This window comes from Pleurodeles waltl, chromosome 7 (assembly GCF_031143425.1).
Source record: "Pleurodeles waltl isolate 20211129_DDA chromosome 7, aPleWal1.hap1.20221129, whole genome shotgun sequence".
Taxonomy (NCBI): Eukaryota; Metazoa; Chordata; class Amphibia; order Caudata; family Salamandridae; genus Pleurodeles; species Pleurodeles waltl.
In genome coordinates, this window is record NC_090446.1 from 70,017,725 (window position 1) to 70,044,994 (window position 27,270).

At 43.4% G+C, this 27,270-nt stretch overlaps 1 protein-coding gene across 1 annotated transcript in view; it reads right to left on the bottom strand.

Moving 5' to 3' along the window:
- Positions 1 to 27,270, bottom strand: part of LOC138246810 (alpha-2-macroglobulin-like protein 1) — a 184,323-nt gene that overhangs the window by 31,411 nt on the left and 125,642 nt on the right. Inside the window, exons 22-28 of the mRNA XM_069201572.1 lie at positions 25,488 to 25,569; positions 21,910 to 22,090; positions 15,991 to 16,065; positions 14,689 to 14,851; positions 7,185 to 7,402; positions 5,978 to 6,193; positions 4,061 to 4,185 (exon numbers count right to left, since the gene is read on the bottom strand). Of these exons, the coding sequence (XP_069057673.1) occupies positions 4,061 to 4,185; positions 5,978 to 6,193; positions 7,185 to 7,402; positions 14,689 to 14,851; positions 15,991 to 16,065; positions 21,910 to 22,090; positions 25,488 to 25,569 (1,060 nt within the window). The remainder of the gene's footprint in view (positions 1 to 4,060; positions 4,186 to 5,977; positions 6,194 to 7,184; positions 7,403 to 14,688; positions 14,852 to 15,990; positions 16,066 to 21,909; positions 22,091 to 25,487; positions 25,570 to 27,270) is intronic.

A 27,270-nucleotide genomic window follows, 5' to 3' on the forward strand; every position in this document is an offset into this window, starting at 1 on the left:
AAGGTTACGTATTATCCGAACCAAATCGTCCTACATCTAAATTTGCCTGAACCGTCGCAGCGTCTACATGTTATCAATCCGCGTCGCGTACTGCCTCATTGTAATGGCACCTGGTTGTTCTATGCGGAAGCAAAACCGCCTTCTTAAAGCTAATAGGTGTCGGCATGTGAACCAATGCCGACCCTCGATCTTGAGCCACTATTCACAACGTTATGAGTAAATGGCAAAGAAAAAGGCCCACCACAGAGTCGAGAACATGGCGGCCATCTTGAAGTCACCCGTCCTCTCACTAACGAAACAACAACATATACGTGTCAAATACATATGCAAGAGCCATGAAGCACAGCTATAGCACCTTGCTGGAGATAGCCTTTAAGGGCCTCTAGTAAACGAAAGCCCAACCTTACTAACCAAAGTTAAACATGTGAGGAAGCAGGAATACTTCTTTCAGTAGTAGAGGTTTTTGCCCAATATTGTCTTAGTCTGAAATTTTAGGATAGAAAACAAAAGGTAACCTTGGAGCACCCTCCCACCTTTTCCTCATGTGGGACAAGTCAAAACTGGGGGAAGAAACGTGGGTGGGGAACACTGAATGGGTATTTCCCAGATGGAGAATTACTAAGCCACCAGACTTGCCCTCTCCAGTATCCTCTATTTAGTTTTAAAAATATAAATGTGCGTTCAGTGAAGGTAATGCCTCCAGGGAGCCTACGGAGGTTACTAATGTTGCTAACCGACCCAAATTGGCAGCCATCCCAATGAAACTTCAGCAGTAGCCCTGTGTAATATTACTTGTGCTCCAGCAACACTTCAGTAAAGTGAGTGGGGTTTAGGAATTGTGCTGTTTCCTAAATTCACCACTTTACTTTTAAAAGAAATAAAAATTTATGATGTATATATTTTATAATGTTTTAATGTTTTCTTCTCCAAGACAAAATGCAGATCTATACAATTTATTAAGCACTGTTCACTTATTTCCCTGAGACTAAAGACAAATCCAACTATATTTTGGAGATAGTTTAAAGGTTGGTAGGGTGGAGACACCCAAAAGTAAACCATGAAAAGTATACAGTTTACACAAGTACATTTCTATTTGAAGTTTTACTTAATTCCCCCATTTATAGGCTTACTCTATTGTGTGACATGTTCATGTTGGTTAGAATTATGTTGAGTATGTGCTATTGTTAGAAATGGGGTCTTTGGTTGACAGAAAGGTTACCCCCTGTTTAAGCAAGGACCCTCACTCTAGTCAGGGTAAAAGCGAATCACCCTCAGCTAACCCCTGTTTACCCACTTTTAACTTGGCAGACCAGTAGGCTTAACTTCAGAGTGCTAGGTGTAAAGTATTTGTACTAACACACACAGTAACGTAATGAAAACACTACAAAATGACACAACACCAATTTAGAAAAATAGTAAATATTTATCTAGACCAAACAAGACCAAAACAACAAAAATCCACAATACACAAGTCAAGTTATCAATAAAAATGCAAAAAGAGTCTTTAAGTAGTTTTAAACACACACTAACACTGTTAGCGTGAAAATGTACCTTGGGTGCGTCAAAAATAACCCCGCACGGGCGAGTGTGCATCAAAAAGGGCTTGCAATGCTTTGAATCCACTCACGAGCTGGACCTTGCGTCGTTTCTCCTTTCGCGGGGTCAGGCGCGTCGTTTCTTCTCTCCGCAGGAGACCGATGCGTCGATACGGTCAGCACTCTCGGGTCCGGGCAGGCTTTGCGTTGTTTTTACACGCCCAGTGGTACTTGAGTCAGAAATCCAGCCGCACGATGATCTGAAAACCACGCAGCGCGGGTTGAGATCTCCCAGCCTCCGTCAGCGATGTTGCGCGTCATTTCTCCTGCTCCGATTCTTCGGTCGCATGTCTGGTGAGCATCGATTTTCAGCTGCAAAGCCGGCAGCACGTTGTTTCTTCAGCCACAGATTGGAGTCGCGTCGATCTTTTCCCCGCACATCGCTCGGTGGGTGGATTTCCTTGTCTTTAGGCTGCCAGCTTCTCCTTTCAGGGTCCCAGGAACGGGATGGGCCCCACAGGGCAGAGTAGAAGGCTCTCCAGAGACTCCAGGGGCTGGCAGAGAGAAGTCTTTGCTGTCCCTGAGACTTCAAACAACAGGAGGCAAGCTCTAAATCATAAAGATGAAAGGCACACAAAGTCCAGTCTTTGCCCTCTTACTCTGGCAGAAGCGGCAACTGCAGGATAGCTCCACAAAGCACAGTCACAGGCAGGGCAGCTCTTCTTCCTCAACTCTTCTCCAGGCAGAGGTTACTCTTGTTTCCAGAAGTTTTTTTTAAAGACTGTGGTTTTGAGTGCCCTTCTTATACCCAATTTCTCCTTTGATCTAGGGCTACTTCAAAGTAAAGTCTTTTTTTAATGTGAAATCCTGCCTTGCCCAGGCCAGGCCCCAGACACTCACCAGGGGGTTGGAGACTGCACTGTGTGAGGGCAGGCACAGCCCTTTCAGGTGTGAGTGACCACTCCTCCCCTCCCTCTTAGCACAGATGGCTCCTCAGGATATGCAGGCTACACCCCAGCTTCCTTTGTGTCACTGTCTAGTGTGAGGTCCAACCAGCCCAACTGTCAAACTGACCCAGACAGGGAATCCACAAACAGGCAGAGTCACAGAAATGGTATAAGCAAGAAAATGCTCACTTTCTAAAAGTGGCATTTGCAAACACACAGGGGGTGATTTTAACCTTGGCGGACGGCGGAGGCCGTCCGCCAAGGTACCGCCGTGAAATGACCGCACCGCGGTCAAAAGACCGCGGCGGCCATTTAAACATTTCCGCTGGGCCAGCGGGCGCTCTCCGAAAGAGCGCCCGGCGGCCCAGCATAAATGCCCCTGCAACGAGGACGCCGGCTCAGAATTGAGCCGGCGTAGTTGCAGGGGTGCGATGGGTGCAGTTGCACCCGTCGCGTATTTCAGTGTCTGCAAAGCAGACACTGAAATACTTTGCGGGGCCCTCTTACGGGGGCCCCTGCAGTGCCCATGCCATTGGCATGGGCACTGCAGGGGCCCCCAGGGGCCCCGCGGCACCCCCTACCGCCATCCTGTTCATGGCGGGTTTCCCGCCATGAACAGGATGGCGGTAGGGGGTGTCTGAATCCCCATGGCGGCGGAGCGCGCTCCGCTGCCATGGAGGATTCAATGGGGCAGCGGTAAACCGGCGGGAGACCGCCGGTTTACCCTTTCTGACCGCGGCTGAACCGCCGCGGTCAGAATGCCCTCGGGAGCACCGACAGCCTGTTGCCGGTGCTCCCGTGGTCGGTGACCCTGGCGGTCACCGGCCGCCAGGGTCAGAATGACCCCCACAATCTTAACATCAACTTTACTAAAAGATGTATTTTTAAATTGTGAGCTCAGAGACCCCAAACTCCACATGCCCATCTGCTCCCAAAGGGAATCTACACTTTAATCAGATTTAAAGGTAGCCCCCATGTTAACCTATGAGAGGGACAGGCCTTGCAACAGTGAAAAATGAATTTAGCAATATTTCACTCTCAGGACATATAAAACACGTTACTATATGTCCTACCTTAACCATACACTGCCCCCTGCCCTTGGGGCTACAAAGGGCCTACCTTAGGGGTGTCTGACATGTAGGAAAAGGGAAGGTTTAGGCCTGGCAAGTGGGTACACTTGCCAAGTCTAAGTTAGAGTTAAAACTACAAACACAGACACTGCAGTGGCAGGTCTGAGACATGGTTATATGGCTAATTATATGGGTGGCACAACCAGTGCTGCAGGCCCACTAGTAGAATTTGATTTACAGGCCCTGGCACCTCTAGTGCACTTTACTATGGACTTACTAGTAAACCAAATATGCCAATCATGGATAAGCCAATTACATACACATTTTGTAAAGGAGCACTTGCACTTTAGCACTGGTTAGCAGTGGTAAAGTGCCCAGAGTAATAAAAACAGCAAAATCAGAGTCCAGCACACATCAACAACCTGGGGAACAGAGGCAAAACATTAAGGGAGACCACACCAAGGATGAAAAGTCTAACAGGTATCATTATGAAGTAAGAGAATCTCACCTGGCAGTGACTGTGACCATGAACGTTGACTTTGCTGCTTCTGTGCAACTCTCCGGATCTGGAGTTACAGCCAGTTTGAAAGTGGCATCACTCTTCGGAGGCGGGATGTTATACCTCAATGTTGTCTGACAGAAACAAATATTAGTGAGAGAATGGAGAAAATCCAAGAGTGGCAAAGAGTGTTGGCCCAAGCCCCAGGGTCAAAATAATAAATACAGGAAGTTTTCAAATGGGGTAGAGAACAGGGGAATAAAGAGCACGTATATGGAGGCAGGATGTATTTGTTGCTATTGAGGATCCTTTTCAAAATATTTCTTTAACATCATTTAAACGTCCTTGAGTATTGTGGTCCCATCTCCATAGACTTAAAGGAAACTGATACAGAAGAATTCGAATAATTAAGGCCTACTGTCCAAGGAACACCAGCTGTCCGGTCGAGGAGAAGCATTAGAGTTTAGTGGTTTTTCTGCTCATGGAATTTGAACAATCTCATTTAGAAATGCCTAGGGCATTCCAAGAATCCCTCCCATAAAAAACAGAAATTAAACCATCAAGAAGCAGACTAGGCTAAAACAGCAGATGTAACCCAGGAAAAGCATTGAGAAGTCTGGGCTTTAATATTCTAAAATTGTCAGCTTGTATCCTTGAAAATACAGAACAATGCCAGAGGGAAAACCTAGACCAGTAGACAAATAATATTCATGGAATTAAAACTGAGAGTTTCAAGCTGAAGGTATTGCAATCCATACTAGGAAAATCTAATGGATCTCATCAAGGAAAATCATGGAGAAATCCTAGACAAAAATGGGACAATGAGAGTTTCTGGTAAAGGGATTCTAGGACGCCATGAAGCAGTGGTCTAGATTATTATCCCACTGTGTACATGACATTCCAATTGTGTCTCCCAGGAAAATTCTTTTGAACTGGGTGCCAACTTTACTTAATTTAGTGGTTGCAACAAGGGAAACACATGACTCTGGAACAGTCTCAGGAATATAAATGTCAATGAATTACAGGGAAAAAATAATTCAAAAAAGGATTCACAAGCTGCATTTTTGATAAATGGGATGTAATACTTTTCCACAAAAAATGGCCTATAGTGATGGGGACTCCAATCTCTGGACACCCCAGGCTTCAGTGCTAGTCCAAATCCATATATTTATATGAACCCAGTGCTTAATGTGTATCATATTATGTACTGGGGCCTAAACGTTCAGAAGCCCATGGCCAATGCCATAAAATGTGGGTTCAGAATCCGAAATCTGGTTAGTCTTGATTCCGTCCCAGGCCTCTTTCACCCTTCATCAGAGATCCCTTGCTCCTTTATCTCACTACTTCAGGTTCTTTGTAATCCCTATTTCTTTCTTTGCACTTTTTTACTGTCTTTCTCTTCTTCAGAACATCCTTTTGTGTCTTTCTCTCTCCTGCACTGAGTCAAAGTCTAATGAGGAAAAAGAGCTGGTCTCCAAAAACGACTACTGGTGGGCTCCACCAGCAACGAGCAGATCAAATTAGGAACTGCATAAACCATAATGCCCCTAACATGATATGTTGAGAATTGTTACCAGGATAATCATCTACAAGAGAGGTCTTTTAGTCAAGAAATGCATATAGTTTCATTCATTAATAAACCGCTACATCTGGGCGTGTGACTGTCTGCATAACTTGGTATGTCTCATGTAAAAAAATTCGCATCTGCTGGGCTCTTCTACAGACAGAACAGGAATCCCAGTCCAACTACCCAGAAATATTGAGCCTTTCTTCCTAGGAATTCCAAGCACCTTTCACTCAGAAAAATAAGTTATCCCAGAGATCCTGAATATCCCTCATACAAAGCTCATATGTGGGAAATTGCTAAGGTTTTTGGCAGGATACTGTTTATAACAAAAAGATCCCAACATTTGAATCCTCACTTACCTGCACATACACGCAGCCCTTCCCTGCTGCCGATATTGTGTATTCTCCTGGAACTTTCGTAAGTGGTGCTTGCTGCAGCAGAAGCCGATTTTTGTTGTACACATGGAACTGTTGTTGGATCTCATCTTTGCTTTTGACAGTCACAGTGACATCTCCCTTTTCGCTGAAGGTAGCCCCAGCATAAATGGCTAGACCATTGAGAGCGACCACTGTGTCCTAGAAAAATGGAGGCAACATGGTAACTGGAAAGTGACCCTACACAAGCAGAATTTTTATAACAGTGACCATGCACCACTGCCCTCTTACTGGCTGGAGTGCCACAGTGCTACCACACCAGTGCCTACTGAATGTTGGATCATCAAGGGCACTCACACAGATCAGGTCGATTCACCTGTGCAAGCACTAACAGAAGCCAGTCATTGCTAACAAGCCACTGTGCACACATTGAGTGAGTGGGAGTTTTACATTTCTTCTACACACCTATAAGAACCTGAAAGTGCCAACAAACCATGACCTACAAATAGGCAGGAAAATGAAACAGCATACAGATTGTCAGAATAGTGGAAACTCACCAGTACGTGCAATGCACTGCTACAAGAGACATCACATTTATTTTTGGGGCAGCTTCTATTTATTCCATGACAGCATTCATGAAGACACAGGCCTCTGCATCATCCACCCGTATCTCAGAAAACTTACTCCCTAAAGAACAAGATGTAGTCTGATTCTAAGGCCACAATGAATCTTAAGCAGTTCATGAACAGGTAGATCTCTCTTCTGCCAGGCCAAAACTGCCTACCTTGTAACCTGAGCCAGGAAATTTATTGCCATCACAGCCTTCAATGCCTTAAAGTGTCACATGGTCAAGACAAACCACTCGCTGTCTGTGAATATGAAGTTTTTAAATAATGCTAGGTGATCACTTTCCATTGATAAAATTCTGCACTAACCTAGACCTTAATGCTGGGATGAAAGGGAGATTAAATCTTCACCCCTGTGATTGGAAGACCTTTTTAGAGAACCAGGGAAGTAAACGGGCAAAGTGAGAGCAAAGTAAGACATTTAGAGGTAGGTGCCCTTGCCCCATTTACAGACCTGTCCTCCAGGAAATGGTGTTCAATACCAAAGAATAGACATTTTATGGATGTGATGTCTGGACATTGTTTATTAATGGGGCACTTTCATTCTCGCTCTTTGTGCCTTTTACCTGAGTTGAAGAGAAGCCCCCGTATGGGTTCTGCAGCTTGGAGAGCCAGCTCACGATCTGTGATGCTGTGCCAATGTCTTCTTTGGACACATGGTGCTGAGACATGTACGCCAAGAGCACATAGGATGTCATCTCCACCTCTGCAGAGGGTGCTTGATACCAATAGGGCACATCTTCTTGCTTGGGTTTGTCTTTACACTCCCAGTGGATCTGTCCCTCTGTAAAAATAAAACAAATATTTAGGGGGTTTAGGCAGCTCAAAGGGTGAACAGTACGGCACAGCAGTGAGGAAGAGAACTATCAAAGAGAGAAGATGAGGTTTCATTAATGTTCAACGTTGTCACCAAATATGTAGGTTTTACTAGCTTACATTTTTAATGAGCAGAAGAAGTGCCATTTTATGGGATACAGTCATACCCAGAACATCTGTTGGGAAAGGTGTGATACCTTGAATGTTCCAATCTAGAACTTCTGAAATCACTTCTTATGCACTACTGTGCCTTCTTAAATTGAACACTGAACTTGCATTTTTCCCAATCAGCTCAAAAAGACAAGGGGGAAGGGTGAGGGCTGATCCTAGGTGGCATCATTCTTCATATGGTCCAGCCTTTCATCCTTTGTACATTTGGGTTACATGTACCACAATGCCACAGGCAGAATCCAAAAGGAGCTAAAATATCAGACTTGAATCATAATTTTAAATACAAATCATTTGGTCATCAGGCATCACCAGTCCCTGTCTATTTCTGACAGCAGTTCTGTCCTGTTCTCTGTGTTACAAGTGCATTATATCCAATTGCATTTGTAATGTGGTGAATGGGATATCCATCATGTTTGTGATAGAGCTCCCTTGGACTTTTGCTTTATAACATCAGAAGTTATACATGAAGTTGTACCCCTTGCCAATACTTCTAATTGGTACAAATAATCAATCCTGTGCCTGTTTGACTGAATAGTTTGCCTTCATATATGATACTCATGCTGAACAAGCAACTGTACTGATCTACCTTTACCAGTGTTCTACATGACTGTGCATGATCATTAGCTACACCTACTTGACCACTTTATGGTAAATGGAACTAGACTGGAAGAACTGTTCTGTAGGCTACACAATGAAGTTTAAACAGAAGATTATTGGCCCTATTCTGAAGAATTCATTCCAGTTTCAGCTTTCTCAGTCTACACCCAAGATTTCATCATATATGAGGGCCTCTCACTAGTGATCTAAAGGGATGCAGTGATTATGGTCCCAAAGTACTATTCACATTTGCACACCTGGGTTGTGCAATTTGTGCACCAATTGGCGTGCAAATTGCAATGCAATTTGCGATGCAACCTTTGCATTAATTGATCGCTTCACAAAATGTCCACTTATAGTGGTTGCAAAATGATCACAGTTATACAGGTTAGTATCTGTAATAAAAACTCCTGCAATTGGTTGCAAATGCAGAGATGGAGGATGCTAGGATAACAAACCTTCATCCTTGCAGTTGCTTTCCCAAATAGGATACTTTCTGTTTTTTTGTGTTTTTTTAAGAAACCATGTCCGTACAAGGAAAAGGTTCTGCTTTAAAAAAAAGGGGATCTGGGGATGTATAAAGTGGCAGTGACCCGTCACTTGTTGGTTATCAGGCCACCTTGTTGTGGAAAAATGTCAATATCACAAGTTTCGTTTTTTGGCTGTTTTGGCATCTTTAGCACACTTCCATGGGGTCAGGACTGGAGGGGCACCACTTGGAGGGCAGGACTCACTTTAGACAGGGTCCAGTTGTGGGTTCAAGGTTGTTGAAGCTTTTTGTGTCACTGTAGCTCAGAACAGGAAGCCCGCCAACTAGCCCTTGGAGTCACTCTGGTAGTCCTGTGATCAAGCAACAAGGTGGGTTTCAAGCAACAGGGCAGCCCTCCAAAGGTACAAGGCAGGCTTTGGGTAGCAGGACAGTCCTCTGTAGGCAGCAAGGAAGTCCTCTATAACAGAAAGCAGGCCTCAAGAAGCAGGGCAGTCTTCTGAAGTACAAGGCAGTCCTTCTGGGAGGTCCTGGATTGAACTGAAGAGTTGGTTTCAGGGTCCAATACTTATACCTGGTACCAGCCATTGAAGAACGAGAAACTTCTAGGCATTTCTAGATCAGGTTCATGAAACTTCCCCCTTCCCCTGCCCAGGCTGAGAGAAGCCAGTGTGACAAAAGAATGGTGTCTAGATCTTTGTAAGTGTGTTGGAGGCAGCCTCTTTAAAATGTAATTGGGGCAGAGAGCAGCTACACCCCACCCATCCTGCAGTATGGCCCATCCTGCAAACACCAAGTCCCTTTTGTCTTGGTGTTTGGGAGGCATAACCGAAGGTCATCAGTGAGGTGCCACAGGCTGCAGGAAAATGCCAACTTTCTAAAAGTGTCATTTTCAGAGTTGTGACTTAAAATCCATCTTTATCATTGAAGCACATTTAAAGAACACTTGCTTTTAGACCAAATATGACATTTCTACCTGTTCCCAATGAAAGTTGGCACTTATTAAATGTAATAAGGTAACCAAATGTTATCCTATGGTGGAGGTAGGCCTCACAGTAGTAAAGAATGATTTTAGGAGTTTTTCACTACCAGGATACATGAAAACTTAAAAGTACACTAGAAAATGCTTAAATATACTGCACCCTGCTCTCTGGGCTGTTTTGGCTGTGTCATCTTGCCATGCAGAATTGGCACTTTTTGCACACACAGGCTGCAATGACAGGCCTGAGATATGTTTAAAGGGGTGCTTAGGCAGGTGGCACAATCAGTATAGCATTCAATTTAGAGACCATGGGTACATGTAGTATCACATTACTAGGAACGTATGCATGTGCCAATTGAGTGTAAGGCAATTTTACTGTACCAAAACAATGGATTGGGAAGTGGCACAAGTGATCGCCAGTGGTTGAGATTAATTCAAGCATTCCATCCATCACCTTGTTGGTTTTGCAGGTCTAACAAATTGCATAATAAGCCCTTCCTGAGGTGGATGAGCCATCAACAACTTTGAGTCTCCTAGAATTGGACAGTGCCAGAGGGAAGTTTGTCGATTCAGGGCAGGAGCAGAAGCAAGTTTCCTCCTTTTGACCAAGATGTGGTCCATCACAGCTTTGTTAAAGTGAAGCAAGTGCTCAACATCATTTCCATAGGAAATTTGTGGAGGATAAATCTTTATTCCCCTCCACTGATACAGACAATTACAGTATTTCCACAGTTTCGTGCAAAATGGGCATAACTGAGGCCACCTAGTCAGTGAGGGACACTTCAGATCAATATTAAGGGAACTATCTAAGCTTCTGGCACTCTACAGAGTCAAATAATCACCTGTGTCAATGCTGTTACAACAGCCATGATTAGAATCACAGCCAAAGTGCTCCTGAAGATGATCTAAGATGATCTTAGTATTTATCATGGGTCAAGGGCATGTAGGGTTTTCCTCCTCAAGCAGTTAATGTCCAGTGTGTCTAAATCTGATCAAAAGGCATTAGTCTTTGGAAAGTCCATCAATGTCAGTAAAGGATCCAAGCTCGGCGCAGGACATAGCAAGGTTAGGTCGAGCACTGATGCCTGTGACAGAGCAATCGGCAAAACATTTTGTAGCTGAAGAGGCACTGCTAGCACCAGAATGGCGTGAGAAGGAGACAGAGAGGAGTTGACTGTTGCCGGGGATGGAGCTGCTGGCAGAAGCTTTGTGGGAAGTCCTGAAGGCTAACTAGGTATGGAAGGTACACCACAAGGGGTCAGAACAGCAGAATATTGCAGCCACTGCATGGGCGACAGATGTGGCCTACACTGGGTCAGCACTAAAACTGCCATAAAAAGGGCTTCATTTGCTGGAGTGGAGACTGATACCAACTACATCTCCACAAATACAGGCTTTGAGGGCGATACTAAGGCTGAAGTCTGGGAACCTTGCTGCCGAAAGAAAAACCTCCCCCTCAAACTATAACAATGTCTAAAATTGGAACAATTCCTGTTGTGCTGCTTCTTGTAAGATGACTTGTCTTTGTCCTTAGAAGCAGGCCATTTTGAAAACTTAGCTGTCACAAGCAAGCTGCCGGTCATGTGGCCTACTTTTCACATGAACCAGAGTTGTGTTTTAGGATGCAAGCATCAGAGAGAGATGTCCTGAGGGTCAGACATCAACATCTGCTTGTGGAAGAAAGGATTACACCATATAAACCCTGAAATATTTTTTGCATTATAAACATTCAAGGAGAGCCACTCCAGATCCACATTGAAGGTGGTGGAAAAAAAGGAAATTACATCAACACACTGGGGTTGTGCAATATGGGGGTCTGTGACATCATATCCTGAGAGGATCCCAGAGTAAAGTCGGAGCTGTGCTGATACCTGCCTGCATGGGAGAACTATTTCAACGTTCTCAAATGCAGTCTGGTTCCTGGGGGAGATGCAGGAGATGAGGAACCTGCAGGTGGAAGTATGCATCGTATTTGCATGAACAGCTTTCAACTTTTACATCTGATACTGAAAACGCACTACATTAGATACAGTAGAACTATCTCTGGTTAGGTCTAGAAGCATGTGGTCAAGTCGGCCAATGTGTCTGTGGTTTAGAGTCATGGTGTACGGATTCACAATTCTTGATTGCAGGGAACTCACTTTCCAAAACACATATTGCTTAAAACTTGGAAGTTAACTTTCAAAACCTCTCACATTTGGTTAATTCAAATGTCCTTCTTGACTTTTTGAAAGAACATATTTTTGCATTTCACTCTGATATTCAAAAACATCTTGTGCAATTGCAGTGTTTCACTTATGTTCATTTTCTTAGATGCTAGACTCCATTATACCATTATTTTAATCTAGGCCCATATTTACAAAAAAGTGCAGCACCAGACCAATGCTGAAACGCAGGAATGCACAATATTTACAAAAATACAGCGCTCCCATATGTTTCCCTCTGCTCCGGTGCTAAATTCATCTGCTAGTGCAAATGCAGGCATCCTTCCACCATAGTGGAAGGGTGTCTGTGTTGAGGGGATAGATGGTTTATGTGTAGGAAGATGCCCCTTCCTGCACATAAACAATCTACAATGGCGATTTGGCACTTCTATGCAGCACACACAGAAGTAACAAATCATATTTTATTAATGATTGTTTATGTGCTGGAAGCTGCCCCTTTCTGCACATAAACAATCTACAATGGCAATTTGGCACTTCTATGCAGCACACATAGAAGTAACAAATCATATTTTATTAATGATTGTTTATGTGCAGGAAGGATTACCTTCCTGCACATAAACAATCATTCATGGCCTTTTGCTCTTTCTATGTGTGCTGCAGAGTGCAGCAAACATAGAAAAATAAAAAACGAGGAGGAATAAAGGTATTTCTTCTTGTTGTCCCATGCTAACACCATCCCTGGGGTGGCATTAGTTTTTAGCACTGACAGATTTACGATTTCTCATAAATCTGGGGCAGCGTCAAAAGCAATGGGTGTTGTGGTGTAACACTCACAGCAACACCCGTTGCACGCCCCTCTGCCACGAAAATTGGCTTAACGCCTCCTTGTAAATATGCTGCAGTGAATAGCACCAACAGAGCATCACTAAAAATTACGCTCCGGTGGTGCTAGGGCCTTGCAAATCTGGCCCCTATTTCGTTAATCTACCTTTTATGTTCTTAGATACCAGACCAACACTCTTCTTTCTGTAGCTTGTCTTTTCTTACATGTCTTAGTACACATAGGGCCAGATGTAGGTAGACAGCAAATTGCGAGTTGCAATTTGCGAGTCCGAGTGACTCGCAAATTGCAACTCACAATTTACTATGCAGAACGGTGTCTCAGACACCTTCTGCAACTCGCAATTGGGTCGCAAAGACCCACCTCATTAATACTAATGAGGTGGGTCGCAGTTTGCGACCCCATTGCGAGTCTGGGCACTCACGTGGATGGTGGCCTGCTGGAGACAGCAGACCACCATGTCCGTGACTGCTTTTCAATAAAGCAGTTTTTTTTTTCCATCTGCAACCCGTTTTCCTTAAAGGAAAACGAGCTGCACTTGGAAAAAAATACCGAAACCTTTTGTTTCGGTTTTTTTCAGAGCAGGCAGTGGTCCATAGGACCACTGCCTGCCCCGAAAAACTATTTTTGTGTTCATTCACAAAGGGGAAGGGGTCCCTTGGGGACCCCTTCCCATTTGCGAATGAGTTACCATCCACTTCAAGTGGATGGTAACTGCGAGTTCATTTGCGACCGCTTTCGCGGTCGCAAATCAACTTGCATCGCGTTGCGTTTCGCAAATAGGAAGGGAACACCCCTTCCTATTTGCGAGTCGGAAACGCATTTTGCGAGTCGGATCCAACTCGCAAAATGCATTTCTGCATCGCGTAGAGGCTTTTGCGCCTCGCCGTTTGCGAGGCGCAAAAGCCTTGCTACATCTGGCCCATAGTGTTATTTATAGCCTGTTAGGTTCCTCAGATTGTTAAGAAGATTGCAAAGTCCTTATTTATTTTTCCGCTTTTGTTATAAGGTACTTAATAAAGATTTGTCACAAAATAACAATAAGACACATTACTCATGGCTTATCAAAACCCTTGTTGCTTTTGCAGTTCTTTGAAAGTTAAGTTAATATTTAATAAGGACTGAAACATTGTGATCATTACGAGTCCCCCTTACGGTCATCACTCCATTGAACACAGTAATTCCAATGCAGGCGTAAATAAGAGTTTCCTCTATAATCAGAATTATAACGAGTGCATACATTTCAGATTAATCCCCAGTGCACATTTTGCTAGCAACAACAGCCTGGAATTTGTGCAGGGATATACTGCAGCACTGATGTTTTGAAGCACGGAATGGGTTTGGGGAGGGGAGAACGTGAGTTTTTCCTGCTTAATTCCAGCATTCTGAGGTACACAACGCAGACTGTAGAGGTAATACCACTCCCAGTAAACTCTGCCCTCTAATGGATCGGTATTTAGTATGCGCAATAACCATCAAGCCCTAGCCACTTGAGTCCCTGAATGACACCATGTTTGACATAGCAAGCCTTTTCAACTCTCTGGCTCGATCCAGTATCAGCAATGGAAAGACAGAAGTGTTAATTTTAAGTTCAATTATAATAAACAATCCGTTTTTATATTAAAAATATGCTACAAAGGCAAATATAAAACAAATGAATCAAGTTAGTATATTTGGGAAAACTTATGAAAGGGACTTCAGTAAAGAACAAAAGGACTTTTTGCCCATTTAGGCAAAAACCTGTGCCTTGGTGAAAATATTGTGAAAGTAAATATCTATCTGCCAGGTGTTACACATCTCTAAGACAGGGAGGTGTTTCCTTCGCTGTTCAGAATGGGATGTCGAATTTTTAATTCATAATTTCAAACAAAATCAAAAGTCAAATAAAAAGAAACTATTGCACATGTCAAATATATATTTAGGATGCATCACTCATCAGTCCTCTAGTTCCCTTACCTTAGAATGGTTAGGGTCTCAATAACTTTTGTGGGAACATACCTGCCCTTCTTACCTGATTTGATGGCCTGCTCAATTAGCTCTGCTATAACTTTATCACGCACCTCCTTGTAGTCAGCGAGTGTGAAGGTGTAGGCCATAAGAGCTAGTGTGTAGGTGTTGGTAACAGTGGGCAGAGAATCTTTCAGGCAGGCCATAGCACGCTTCACTGTGCTGTCCTGCAGAAAAGAAGTTGAATTGGAGGTTTGTCACTTGGACCTACGGATGCCATTATATGCTTTCAAATATTTTACCCCAAAATACATGACCAGCCAGATTATGAATAGGAGATTCCAGATGATGAGAGTATAACTTCTTACCACTCAGTCTAGGGTCTCACTATAAAGGGGGTTATTCTAACTTTGGAGGAGTGTTAATCCGTCCCAAAAGTGACGGTAAAGTGACGGATATACCACCAGCCGTATTACGAGTTCCATAGGATATAATGGACTCGTAATACGGCTGGTGGTAAATCCGTCACTTTTCCGTCACTTTTGGGACGGATTAACACCTCCTCCAAAGTTAGAATAACCCCCAAAGTAATTATCTTTGAGGGAGCTGGATTGGGATTTATGTTTCAAGCTACACTCAAATTGTGACCTCTTGGTGGATTCAAAAAGATAAAAAGGGTGGGAGTTCCCTCTCCATGTCCCTACCACTACTGGCCGTTCTTCACCATGACGACCTCTAGAAGTTAGATGGATGTTGAGTTATTGAGCAAACCCCTTTATCTCTGACCTTTCATCCCTTTTCAACTTGTGACAAGGTGGGGATAGGTTTAGAGCAGAATGCCATTTCAGAATAATGACAGCAAGTGCCTGTTGGCACAAAGGAAATAATAACAGCTATAAACCTACACAACTCATTATGACCTATCATTCAAATAGCAGTATAAAAATATTTTGGATTCTCAATCATTTTGATTTTCAGAATGCTACTTTCTCAAAATACACGTTTTGTTTGTCGAATATTCGCAATGCTATAAGAAAATCCAGTCCATTACTTGCAAAGTGACCTTCTCCAGTATGGCGGTAGTAGAAACAATGAATTAAGCACTGTGCTGAGCTGCACTTCAGTGAGCTATTTCTAGGGTCCTGGCCAGCTACTAGTATCTCCTGAGCTATCCGTCAAAGTGTCCTCTGTTAGACCCTTAAACTTATCTCATCCTGATGGAAAGTTGAATATTGGCCAAAGCATTACTAAAGGCCTGTCAAAGTTTGCATGAACCCAGAGGCTTCCAACCCACTGATCAATGTTTCAAAGGCTCTCTTCCATCCTCCTCCTCTACATACCCAGTGAAGGCTCGAACGGGACTCACCGTATCATTCCGCCCCAGTTCGAGCATGGCTGCTGTGACGTAGGCCGAAAGCGAGAGGTTATCTTCAACGCCACCCTGTGGGAGACAGAGCTAAGTTGTCACAAGCACCTCTTTCAGAGTTCTCTCCCACCCCTCCCTTCTCTCAGCAGTAACACTCAATACAATGTGCAGCTCATGCTGGCAGATTAAATATCTCTTTTTCAGTGAAATTTACAAAAAGCTTCTTTTTATAATCAATTACCACTTTTCAAAACGTCCTGGTGCAACAAATGTATTCTACCAATCTGTTGAGACTTTGGAACTTTAAGTTAATTCTGGCAATATGGACGTAAGTTCTCCAAAATGCCATAGGTACCGGAAGTGATATCACACACCATTTGATCCTCACTTTCACATACACTGACATTCACATACACACACTCTCTCACGTAAACACACTCTCACCTCTAAACACGTACACAACATACATTTGAAAGCATTTTTTATCTACCTCAGCTGCCAGGGAAAGCCATATTTCAGCTCCATTTTTATTAAGGTAACAGTGAAAAATGTAATTTTCTTCATTATTAGTTTAATAAAAACTTCATAGAAAACAAGGAGAATGGCGTCCCAACGGATATCCCAAAGGACAATCCATGGAGGAGCTGCTGCTCTATTCCAGGCACTGATCTTGCCCCCTTAAGACCAGGGGTTGCAAAGGTAGTGCCAGGGGGTCACAAAGGGGTAAGCCAGGGGTCGCAGCTTCGACCCCAGCGATCCCCCAAATGACGTCCATAGCTGGCAAGCAGACCTTTCTTGCAGATGTGAGTGAAAGTATCTACTTTTGTTGTATTTCTTTAATGTAATACCATGCAAAGTTTATTGCCACTTTGTCAAAACTAGAGTGGCTCATATCGACACCGAAGGATTTACAGTGACATGTAGCTGCAATAACATCACAATATTTCTATCTGCCATCATAACAAATGCATGTATTAATGAGTGCCAGGTTACAATGTTTTGCCCTGACTTGTATTTACAGGGCTTTGACATATCAGACACATGCATGTCATTGTCAGTGGTTACTGGAAGGTGCCATACGAACCTGCTTCTGTGTATCAATAAAGAGAAAACTTGCCATCTTACATTATGGCATGTAAAGTGACTCTTTATTAATGAATCAGCAGGTTTGCTTCCACTTAAAAATCTGTACACATATTACGGATTTACTTCTGGACATGGAGATCGCAAGGCCTGTGGTATGTTCCCTACAAGGCACTCGCCCTCCTTCTTGTCTGCTCTGGTGGCACACGTCAACAAGGGGCATTTAATGGAAAGGTAGGCCCATGTGCAAGGACCGGTTCTGTGATGGCTCACACAGGACAGCTGGGGCAGAACTGGCTACTGTAATGGTTCTCAAAGGAAGGGACTGTCTGCGGTAGAACTGTGTGATTTGGTAGTGTTTACTAGACCCGGTTATTGATCGGTGTAGTGTGTGGATGGATAGTGTGTTGATGGCCAACAGTGGTGCACAGTGCTTCACTACTCGGGCTAGGGTGGCTATTCGCTTTGGACGAATGATTAGCCGGTTAAATATGTTTGAGGCAATGCTGTACGCATGCGCTTGTTATATTTAACATGTTCTGAACGGTTGGATAAGCACGATGGGGAAGGGGTGTAATGTGCTGTGCCATGGGCATGTCTGTGCCATGGGATGTCTTTAGTGTGTGCTGTTGGATTAAGTCAAAAGATGCAAAACCAAAAAAAAAAAAAAAAAAAATATGTTGTGTGGTGAGTTGTGCTGGAAGTTTGTAGAAAGCCAATTAACTGTCAAATGGGTGGACATTAGTACACAAGACGCACACTTATGTGCTTCTGCATAGTAATGACAGGCATGTAGGCATGCAAACAACATATATTGACATCTACAGTTTCATGCAAGCACTCAAATGACATCTGTCCACACATGTCAATATTGCAATTATTGTATTACAGTTGATAGCAGCAGGTTGCTGTGTATCAGCATAAGTAAGCATTGTAATGGCATGCAACAGGCATGTCAGTGTCACACTGGTTCCTGTTTATTATTGGAAGATGGTGGGGATGGTTTAAATACTGGCTTCACTTCCGCTTCCGTTCCTTCAATTTCTTTCATTGGAATGTCTACACCTGAGCTGTGAATCAGCAGGGACTCTCAAATGGTGACTGACTGGCTTCTCTGCTGTTTGCAGCCCATGAGGTTTAGAACCTCCTGTGGCATGAAAGGCTGAGGTCCAGTGTAATATGGCATCTTCCCAGCAACATTCGCCAAGTAGTGCATGCCACACACTATGCCAAAGCTGGTAAAGTCACAGCCTTCTCGTTTAATGCAGAGCGCCTTGTCCAAAGTTGACTGGCCATTCCTCTGCTCTGTTGCAGGTGTGGGTTGTCTGCTGTCCTATGCTGAGATGCACTTGAAATTCACAAGCATCTGGACCATGGACCACAGAAGATAAAGAATAAGTAGTCACTTTGAAAGCAACCTGCAGTGACTTGTCTTGGGGACAATGTTATACTTTCCACATGAATCATCTTGCAGCCCTGAAATCATTGTGTTTTCACACAATATATGTATACAGGGAAATGTATTCTTACATTGTTGTTCATGCGAAAAGATGCATAGATGCTCTTGGGTGGAACAATGGCGGAAGTATAGTTGACACCACGGGCATTGCCTACCACATGAAAGGGGGCCATTTGGCACAAAAATGATTGTGTGGTTCCCCTTGACTTCGGCCCTCATTGAGAGTGATCCGGTAAATAGTGCTCTGTGTCACAATTTATTGTGTACGATAAATCCCAGCAATTTATTAGTTTTACCGCACCAAAAACCACAGGTTACTGTATTTACCAGGCATTTTCCTCTGCCTGATAATATTAGCTGGTATGACATTTTGAAATATATCTGGGGGTGTGGTGTAATTTTTTTTCACAATATTCATAATTCTGATACCTTTGGTATTCTATTTAGGAGTTTTGATATAGCGCATAAAGCAGCGTGAGGATTGGCTGGGAGAGCGCCCAGCCAGGGCACTCCCAGGCAGACTGTGAGCCTGTGCATGCTTTCTCCAGCCCGACAACACAGTGCCGGGCTGGAGAGAGCGTTGTGCGCATGTGTGTTTGGCCGTCCCGAGACGGTCAGTCAAACATACATGCACACTGAGGGGGGAGTGCTGTGCACGCCCCCTCAGTGCTCGTCAGACCCTGTGGCCCCAGCCCTTTACAAGAAAATGATAATAAACACAGTTTATTATTGTTTTTTTGTAAAGGTTTTGCGGCAGCCGCTGCTGGCGGGGGAGCCACCTCTGGGAAAGTTATAAAAATGACCATTGGTTTTTGGTTTCATCATTCTTTATTGACACTCACTACCGATGCAAGTAGGCACTGTATGACCACACCTACCTCCACCCTCAGTTGCCTTCCTCCTTCCTGAAAAATAACTTTATCCTTCTGTTGTCCAGCGAATTTTTAAATCTGTAAATCCATTGCTGACAAACCGCTATTTCCGTTTTTTATATTTATTTTTATATTACATTTTTATTCACAGGTAATCTCCCATAATTCTTGATTACAGACTTGCACATCCTTTTTTTCTACAGTTATGCTTTTTCAACAGTTATGCTTTCCACCGTATTGATTTTTTTGGCTTATGCTTTTAACACAAGGTATGTCCTCACGTACAATTTTACCATCCGACATGGGACAATTTCCTTCCATGTAAAAGGTGTATTTTTCCTACGATTTTCTTGAAAACTGCACACAGTACAAATAAAAATAATTCAAATTTTTTGCCTAGCCCTTTTTAAAAACTGGTTTTCCCTTTGAAATACTTGTATGATACATACACTTCCTAAAGAAGATTATAAATGCTTGCATGTGTGGCCCGTATCTGTGTTCACATGTTTCTATAACACTTCATGCCTACATGGAGTTACCACATCATAGGTGGAGCTACCACATCATAGGTGGAGCACCTCTTCGGTCCTCATGCCACTACTCCCGACACTTCCTTATAGGCCAAACTATAATCTTTCCCGCCACCCCCCAGCCATGCACTCCTCCAAGGAACCCAATAAGTTCTCTGTGGCCTCATCAAGGATGTGAAACAATAGATACATTCTAAATTGAGTAGTACAATATGATACAACACCTGCATTGGTGTGTGTCAACATTACAAAATCATGCAATACAACAATTGCAAGGCTCATCCTTGAAGATTGTGCGTGAACATGTGTTTCCACTGCAATAACATTTAAAGTAAAGAAATGATGGATACCTGGACTCTTTAGCGATTAGTAGGGGAAAATTCACAGTACACTGTCTGAATACAGCAACTAATATGCTTGCGAAACCCTAAAACACTAAAAAATGGTGGTTCTCAACCTGAAAACCAGGCACCCCCTAGGGAGTCACAACAGCTACTCACGGGGGCCGAGACTGTTTAGAATATTAAGTAATTGGATTTGTAAAGCAATCATGAATGCAAAAGCAACATTTTGAAATTTTAAAAGACTCTGTGAAATTGAAGTGAATAGAAATATAAAAATCATGGTGGTTTCCTTAGCTTTACTTGTGGGAGCAGTGCAAAGCAAGTACAGCAAACTGAATCCAGCATGGCCAATTGGTGCCTTTGGACCATTGTTGTCATTTCTCTCTGATTCACCCATGACTTCAACCTCTTATTCAAAGAACACATTGTCAATAAGACCAAACCACTCTAGTCTAACTCACTTTCCGAGTATCCTTTCTTCCATGAAAAGAACTCAAAACAACTGCATAATCCGTAGTCCGCTACCACCTTGCTGGATGCCACACACTGCTCATCAGCATCTCAAAGACCACCTTCTCTCCTCTGAAAGGCATGTTTCAAGCAGCAAGATGGCACAATTAAGTGCTGGAGCAGTATGACCACCTCAGTTCCATTCTAAATAATCTACAGTGTACCTCTGCAAACCTGGCATCACTACAAGTCATTCTATGCCAAGACCACATTTACCTAGTGCATGAACTAATATTATCTGTAGATTGACACTAACCAGAAGCTCCAACATCACCAGAAATGCTGAAATATAATGAAAAACAAGAAAACACAACATCTGAGCCTATGCCCCCAGAATCTCAAACAACATCCCCTCCAACATTAGAACTGTACCAACCCTACTACAATTCAAGAAGAAACTAAAATCTCAATACCTCAAGAAAACAACTTCAGATAGGTTCACTTGTCACTTCTTCCACTTTTCCTCCTTGCCCCCTGTAGAGTGCACCATTACTAACCAGTGACGTCCATGCTTTAGAAATACAAAAACACACATACATACACCTAATTCTCCTTGTTTTGCCACCATGCATTTCACAAACAAGGACGCAGGTAGATTCAGTTCAAATTTAGGCAAGATTCTCCTTCTCGCTCTCTCCTTTCTGCCTTGCTCTTTCTTTTGACCTTACCTATAGTATGTTATTCTCAAATTGAGGGGTCATTGTTCACTTGTATAACGGCCCAACACTGGAAAGCTCTTCTTTTTCTACCCATCACTATCTGTCTAATGGATCTGTTTCCTTAAATCTCTGAAAAATCTACTTGCCTGCTCCTCTCCTTAATTGACCTGCATCGTGGTTCTACAGCCCCATTCCTTCATGTAAGATACCATGCTGCTGACAGCTGTGCTTAATAAATATCTTTCATCAATAACAATAGTGCAAATCACCCAAGATCTCCTTGGCTTTGTAAAAGAACGTGGACTAATGCCACACTCCTCAATGACTTGCAAAACCCTCAGCTGTACATGAGGGGACGTCTTGTCTCATACTTGACAGCGAAGTTAGAGTTATTCACTTCCACTTGGCGTGCTACAATGTCAAGGCCCAAGGAAAGGCAACATTCCTGCAAGGGAATAAGACATGGCTTTGTGAAGCCTCCCATTCCTTCAGTGCGTTGTTCAAGAGTTTTCCGGAACTGTTGAAGCAGCCGCTTTCCAGCGGATGCTCCTTGAGATACTTGAGGGCTTGGTCGATGTACACCTTGTCAACATCTATGTCGTCCCGGGCCTGGCTAAAGGACTTCATGACTAAAGCAGTGAGCCTGAGGAGACAGAAAATGTGAGGGTGAGAATGATGGAGCATAGTAGCTGTAGAGAGTTGGAGGGACAGAAAGGAGAAGGAATGGAAAGTTGGAAAGGAAAAGTGTGAGAGATGACAAGGAACAGGAAGAAACTCCAGAGATTGGAAGAAGATGAGTAAATGATACAAAAGGCACAGAGTGATACCAGGTGGGAAAGGGAGGCTTGTAGATGTTGGGGACAGGGTTGCAAATAGACAGGCAAGTGAGAGAGAAACAGAGGTGAAGAGAAGAGAAAAAAGGATGACAGAGATGGGCTATAAGTGGATGTGGAGGCAAGGAAATTGTGAATACAGGAAATGAGATACCAGGTGATGATCCGAGAAAAATGAAGGAGGCAAAGAACTGAACTCAAATGACATGTTATACCACAGTGGTTCCTTAATATTGATTTTAGCAGAGATATCATGACATAATGAGCCGAATGAGTTGCCTTGCTCCCATGTTCAGATGGATTGGTGTACACAAACCAACTGCCTGGGGAAGCTTGCAGTGTACTAGGGGACATATTTTGTCAGGTTGATACCTTCGATGAGCACTAAACTCAAACCTAAGGTTTTAAGGATTGGTACTAGAGTGACATTCAGATCACAGGGTGCACTATACTGTAAAAGAGCTCATTGTTGTTTATTCAAATACACAGGGGTGATGGACAGTGAATCTTAGGCGGTCCCCCATCCCACAAGCCTCGCTATCTCGTATCCAAGTACTGGTTGCTGTCATGGTAAGCGAAGTAGAGTCCAGTATTCCTAGCATTCTGAAGGGGCAAACACTAATTAGACCAACCTACTCAACAGGTATGGTCACAAATGTAAACTAAGCAACATTCCAGGCGTAACAGAAATGAAGTTACATAGGTCCTCATTACGACTTTGGCGGTCTTCCATATCACGGGTACTGAAATCTAGCAGTAATCGTGCTAGCGGTTGGAGGCGCTCTGGCATTTCCACCACCGGCCCCACCCCAGCAGTAGAACACCGCCCGCCGTATTATGAGCAATAATATGACCTGGCGGTGTCCTGACGGCGGGGCGCTGCCAGCAGTGGAAGCGCCCCTTCCCGTTCTCTGCCGGACTACCTCTTCCCCAGACCCGGTAAGTTGATCATCTGACAGGGGAGGGGGAAGGGAGGGGGTGTTGTGTGTGTATGTGTGAGTGTGTGGTGTCTGCATGTGTGCATGAATGTGTGAATGCGTGTTTGTATGCATGTATAAATGTTGATGTGAGTGTGTGTCTGCATGTAAGTGTGTATGTGTGTGAGTATGTGTGTTTGGATGCGTGTATGAAGTTTGTGAATGCGTGTGACTATGCATGTTTGGATGCATGTATGAAGGTTGTCGTGAATGCATGTATGGATGCGTGCTTGAATGCGTGTATGAAGGTTGTTGGGAATGCATGTATGGATGGGTGCTTGAATGTGTGTATGAAGGTTGTTGTGAATGCTTGTATGCAAGTGTAGGTGAATGGATGTATGCGTGTTGCGTGTGGGTGTCTGTGTGCATGTATGCGGGGTGGGGGTGCTGTGGCTGAAGAAGGGGTGGGGGTATTGTGGCGGAAGGGGGGAGGTGGGGTCTAGTGCTTGCTGGGAGGGGTGGGGAGCCATCTACCGGTGATAGGGAAGAAATTCCCTGTCACCTGTAGCCTTTCCACTATGGCTTTCATGGCGGTGCTACCGCCGCAGAAAGCCTGCTCCTGATACTGCCGGCGGTCTTCTGTGGACCGCCAGGGGGTACGAGTGGAGATGTGGCGGGTTGGCAGTGGCCAACCTGCCATACTCATAATGTAGCGGTATGCACCGCCAGCCAGTTGGTGGTGGGACTGCCACAGAGGGCCATAGTCTTTTTCCGCCCCAGAAAAAACAGTGTTGACACCTTGTCCTACTGTTAACCTCTCAACAGCCTGCCATGTGCTTTTGGAGTGCTGGTGGACCTGCAAGGAGCGAACTACAGAAGTAAACAAGACTTTTACAGCTCTCTAAGTTATGTTCATGATGGTTTTATACTTTCTCATAACGAGGGTAGCAATGGCAGTGTTAGGAGCGCCATGTGAAAGGCAGAGATAGCAGGTGTAACCCCTGGTTACGCGTAAAAACGGGAACAAGGGGTTAGTGCTCTGGGATACCCTACTCATTGCTGTCTTATAAGCACATTACTGGCAACTTTGAGGAAAGGCCATGTCACAAGGAGGGGGAGATGGTAGCAGAGATCATTGTAATGGGGGGGGGCAAGGACACAATAATCAGGTACCGGAGTAATTCAAATACGTATAAGGTTTTTTAAAATGTAATTATTACACCCTACATTTTCCCATGGATCAGGGACAGACATGTAAGAAAACTGGGCACGTTTTAATTACCTGATGAAGGAGGTGGTTTCTGTAATTGTGCCAAAAATGTGTCTCTCTTCCCTGTCACCCAGCTACCCCATTGTCAGGTCCATCTTTTAAGAGCCTATTGAACATTTACTTTTCTATCAACATTTGATCAATGACGATAAGAGAAGGAACAAATGTAAATAATACATGACTTAGGTGTAATAATCCTTCCTCAAGTTACTAATTGTAATATCACATTTAGGTTCACGCCTCTTACCTTTCCTTCTTCCCCTGTCCACCTCCCAATCCTAGAAGCTGTTTCAGAGGTATGTGCCACCATCTTAGCTTCTGTGTCCATATGCAAAATACACTGTACTTGCAAATTACTGATTTGTTCTTCTCTTCTTAATGTTATAGAACCAACCCACTGAATGCCTACTGTTTGATCTTCTCTGCTTTTTAGCTTCTGTTAGCAGGATTTTTAAAGTTTCCATTCATTCACCCATCCTTTAATGTGTGATTCCTTGCACTCTTATTCTTTCATCCATCCATGTTATTTACACATTCATCTCATCTGTCTCATCATCCAACCATCTATTTCATACTAACAGACCTAGCCACATTCCCTTCTTTTATTTATATCACTACATACATATTCTTCCACTTTTCTTTCCTGGTCCGTGAGCTCATTCAACCATACATGTATTCAGCTATCCTAAAACAATCACTCACCTATTCAGTCATCCATTTTCCTAATTTAATTCATTCTTCCAGTAATCCAGATTCATATTCTCATTCATCTCATTGTTTTATCAATGCATTCATCTGCAGTTCCCTTGATTTATTCAGTACCCATCCACCCATTCTTCCATTCCTCTATCCATCCATCCATCCATTCATTAAATACAAAATGTGATTGAAACACACTTGGCACAACATATCCTGACCATTTTTTAACAAAATTGCACACACAGCTGAAATGTGGCACACTCCATAAACTTTCCTGGCTCACTTTTAGAGGCAGCGATACAGGGCCACAGACACACTTACCAGGTGTTCCCTTCCTGATCGCTTTTGCCAAAGGCGCTGTAAGACCCATCATCATGCTTGTAGTTCAGCTGCCGCTGGTACCCTGCAGAAAAAGAACTGAAGTGAGAGGCGATATTTCTCATTTTCAGTTCCAGACGAACATTTCTTCTGTTGCCTGAAAGAAGCATCATATCCCTAATCACTGGAAAGGAAGGGCCTCAAAGTTATTTGAGGGAATATGCAAACAAATTAAAAAGGCAAAATGCTGTGAAGCAGGGGCATTCAACATTTATTACCAAAACAGACTTCAAGCACGATTTTCATGATAACTAACGTTTACATGATGCCCCAAAGGATTTAGTGGGCTCAATTCCCAAAGCTATTTGCATCTATGGGTCCGAACAACAGGTGCAAATTGCCTGACTCAAAAGCATAATGCAATGTGCAGTCCCCCAAAGCACAACCTCTTTACAATCTTTCTGACTGTCTGACTTGTATCCTTTCACTGCTCATGTTTAGGGAACTGTTTTTTCATTTTCTTTCAGCGCTCTATGAGAGTGCATGTCTTTTTGGGATCTCTCCATCACGTGCTGCTTCCTCCTTGCCAAATCCCACAATCTGTCCCAGAGTGCTTCATATTGCACCCTCTTCTTTTTTGCTCTCTCCTTTATTTCCTGCTTTTTCTTTGACCTGCTCTCTGAATCCCATTGTATTGCTCCCTCCTTTGCCGGTAGTGTCCATTGCTTCCTCGTCTTTTGCTTTTTAATATTGTGTTTTTAATTATTATGCCCTAGCTGGTGCACCCCTCATCTGATATCAGTTGCTTCCCTCCCACCTCCATGCTCCCTTACCTGGAACTTTAAAGTTAGATGTTTTAGTGAGTCAAGAACTACCATTAAAAAAATACAAAAAAACACTGACATGTGCCAGTTAGTTTAGTTAATTAGCTATAAGTGCACCCGCATCAAGCACTGATTATGACTTCAGATATTACCTTGGGGACAGCGGTACTCATTAGTAACTTGAGCAATACTGGTCTCTAAATCTGAGTGATGCCATCAATGATGCCATTTAACACGTAATGAGTCATGCAAAAACATATGCACAGGTAATTCACCTCCTACGCACGATGGATGAGTGGATACTTCAACAAGGAGGGTGTCTTGAAAAATGTGGGAGCACCCACAAACGTAAAAGTTTTTGGGTAGTCATAAACTTCTCTGTGACCCATCACTACCCAGAAAACAGTCAGAAATGTACTCCTATCTAGGGCGAGAGTAAATTAATCCCCATTGCATGTCATGGAAAAGAACACACCCAAAATTGATAAGGATGTAAGGCAAAGAGTTTCTTCATAATAAAAGGTGTGATTTCACCAATGCAGAATCAGTTTTGTAAGCACAATTGTACAGCATATAGATTCTGCAAGAGGAATCACCTCCACTTGGAAGTAATTAGGAATTTAGAAAACTCTTCCAAGAGCACTCCAAGAAGCCTATGTCTGTTGCAAGTTCCCAGGGGTAGTCTGGAAAAAGTATGCAAGTTTCTGTAATTCAAAAGTCTTCACCCATGCAGGCATGCATTTTTTTGTGAACTAAGCCCATTTGTATGTAGATTTGTAGAAAGCCAGGTTTTTTGATGGTTGTCCCCCCACTTTTTGCCCCCATTTGAACTGATAGATGGTGGTTTTTGACGTTGACAGTGTACTGAAACCTACTAACTAGGCTCCAGTGCCAGTGTTCTTTCCCCTAAAAACAAAATACCCAATTGGCAAAGCACGTTAGCACCCCTGTAGGTCCTAAGA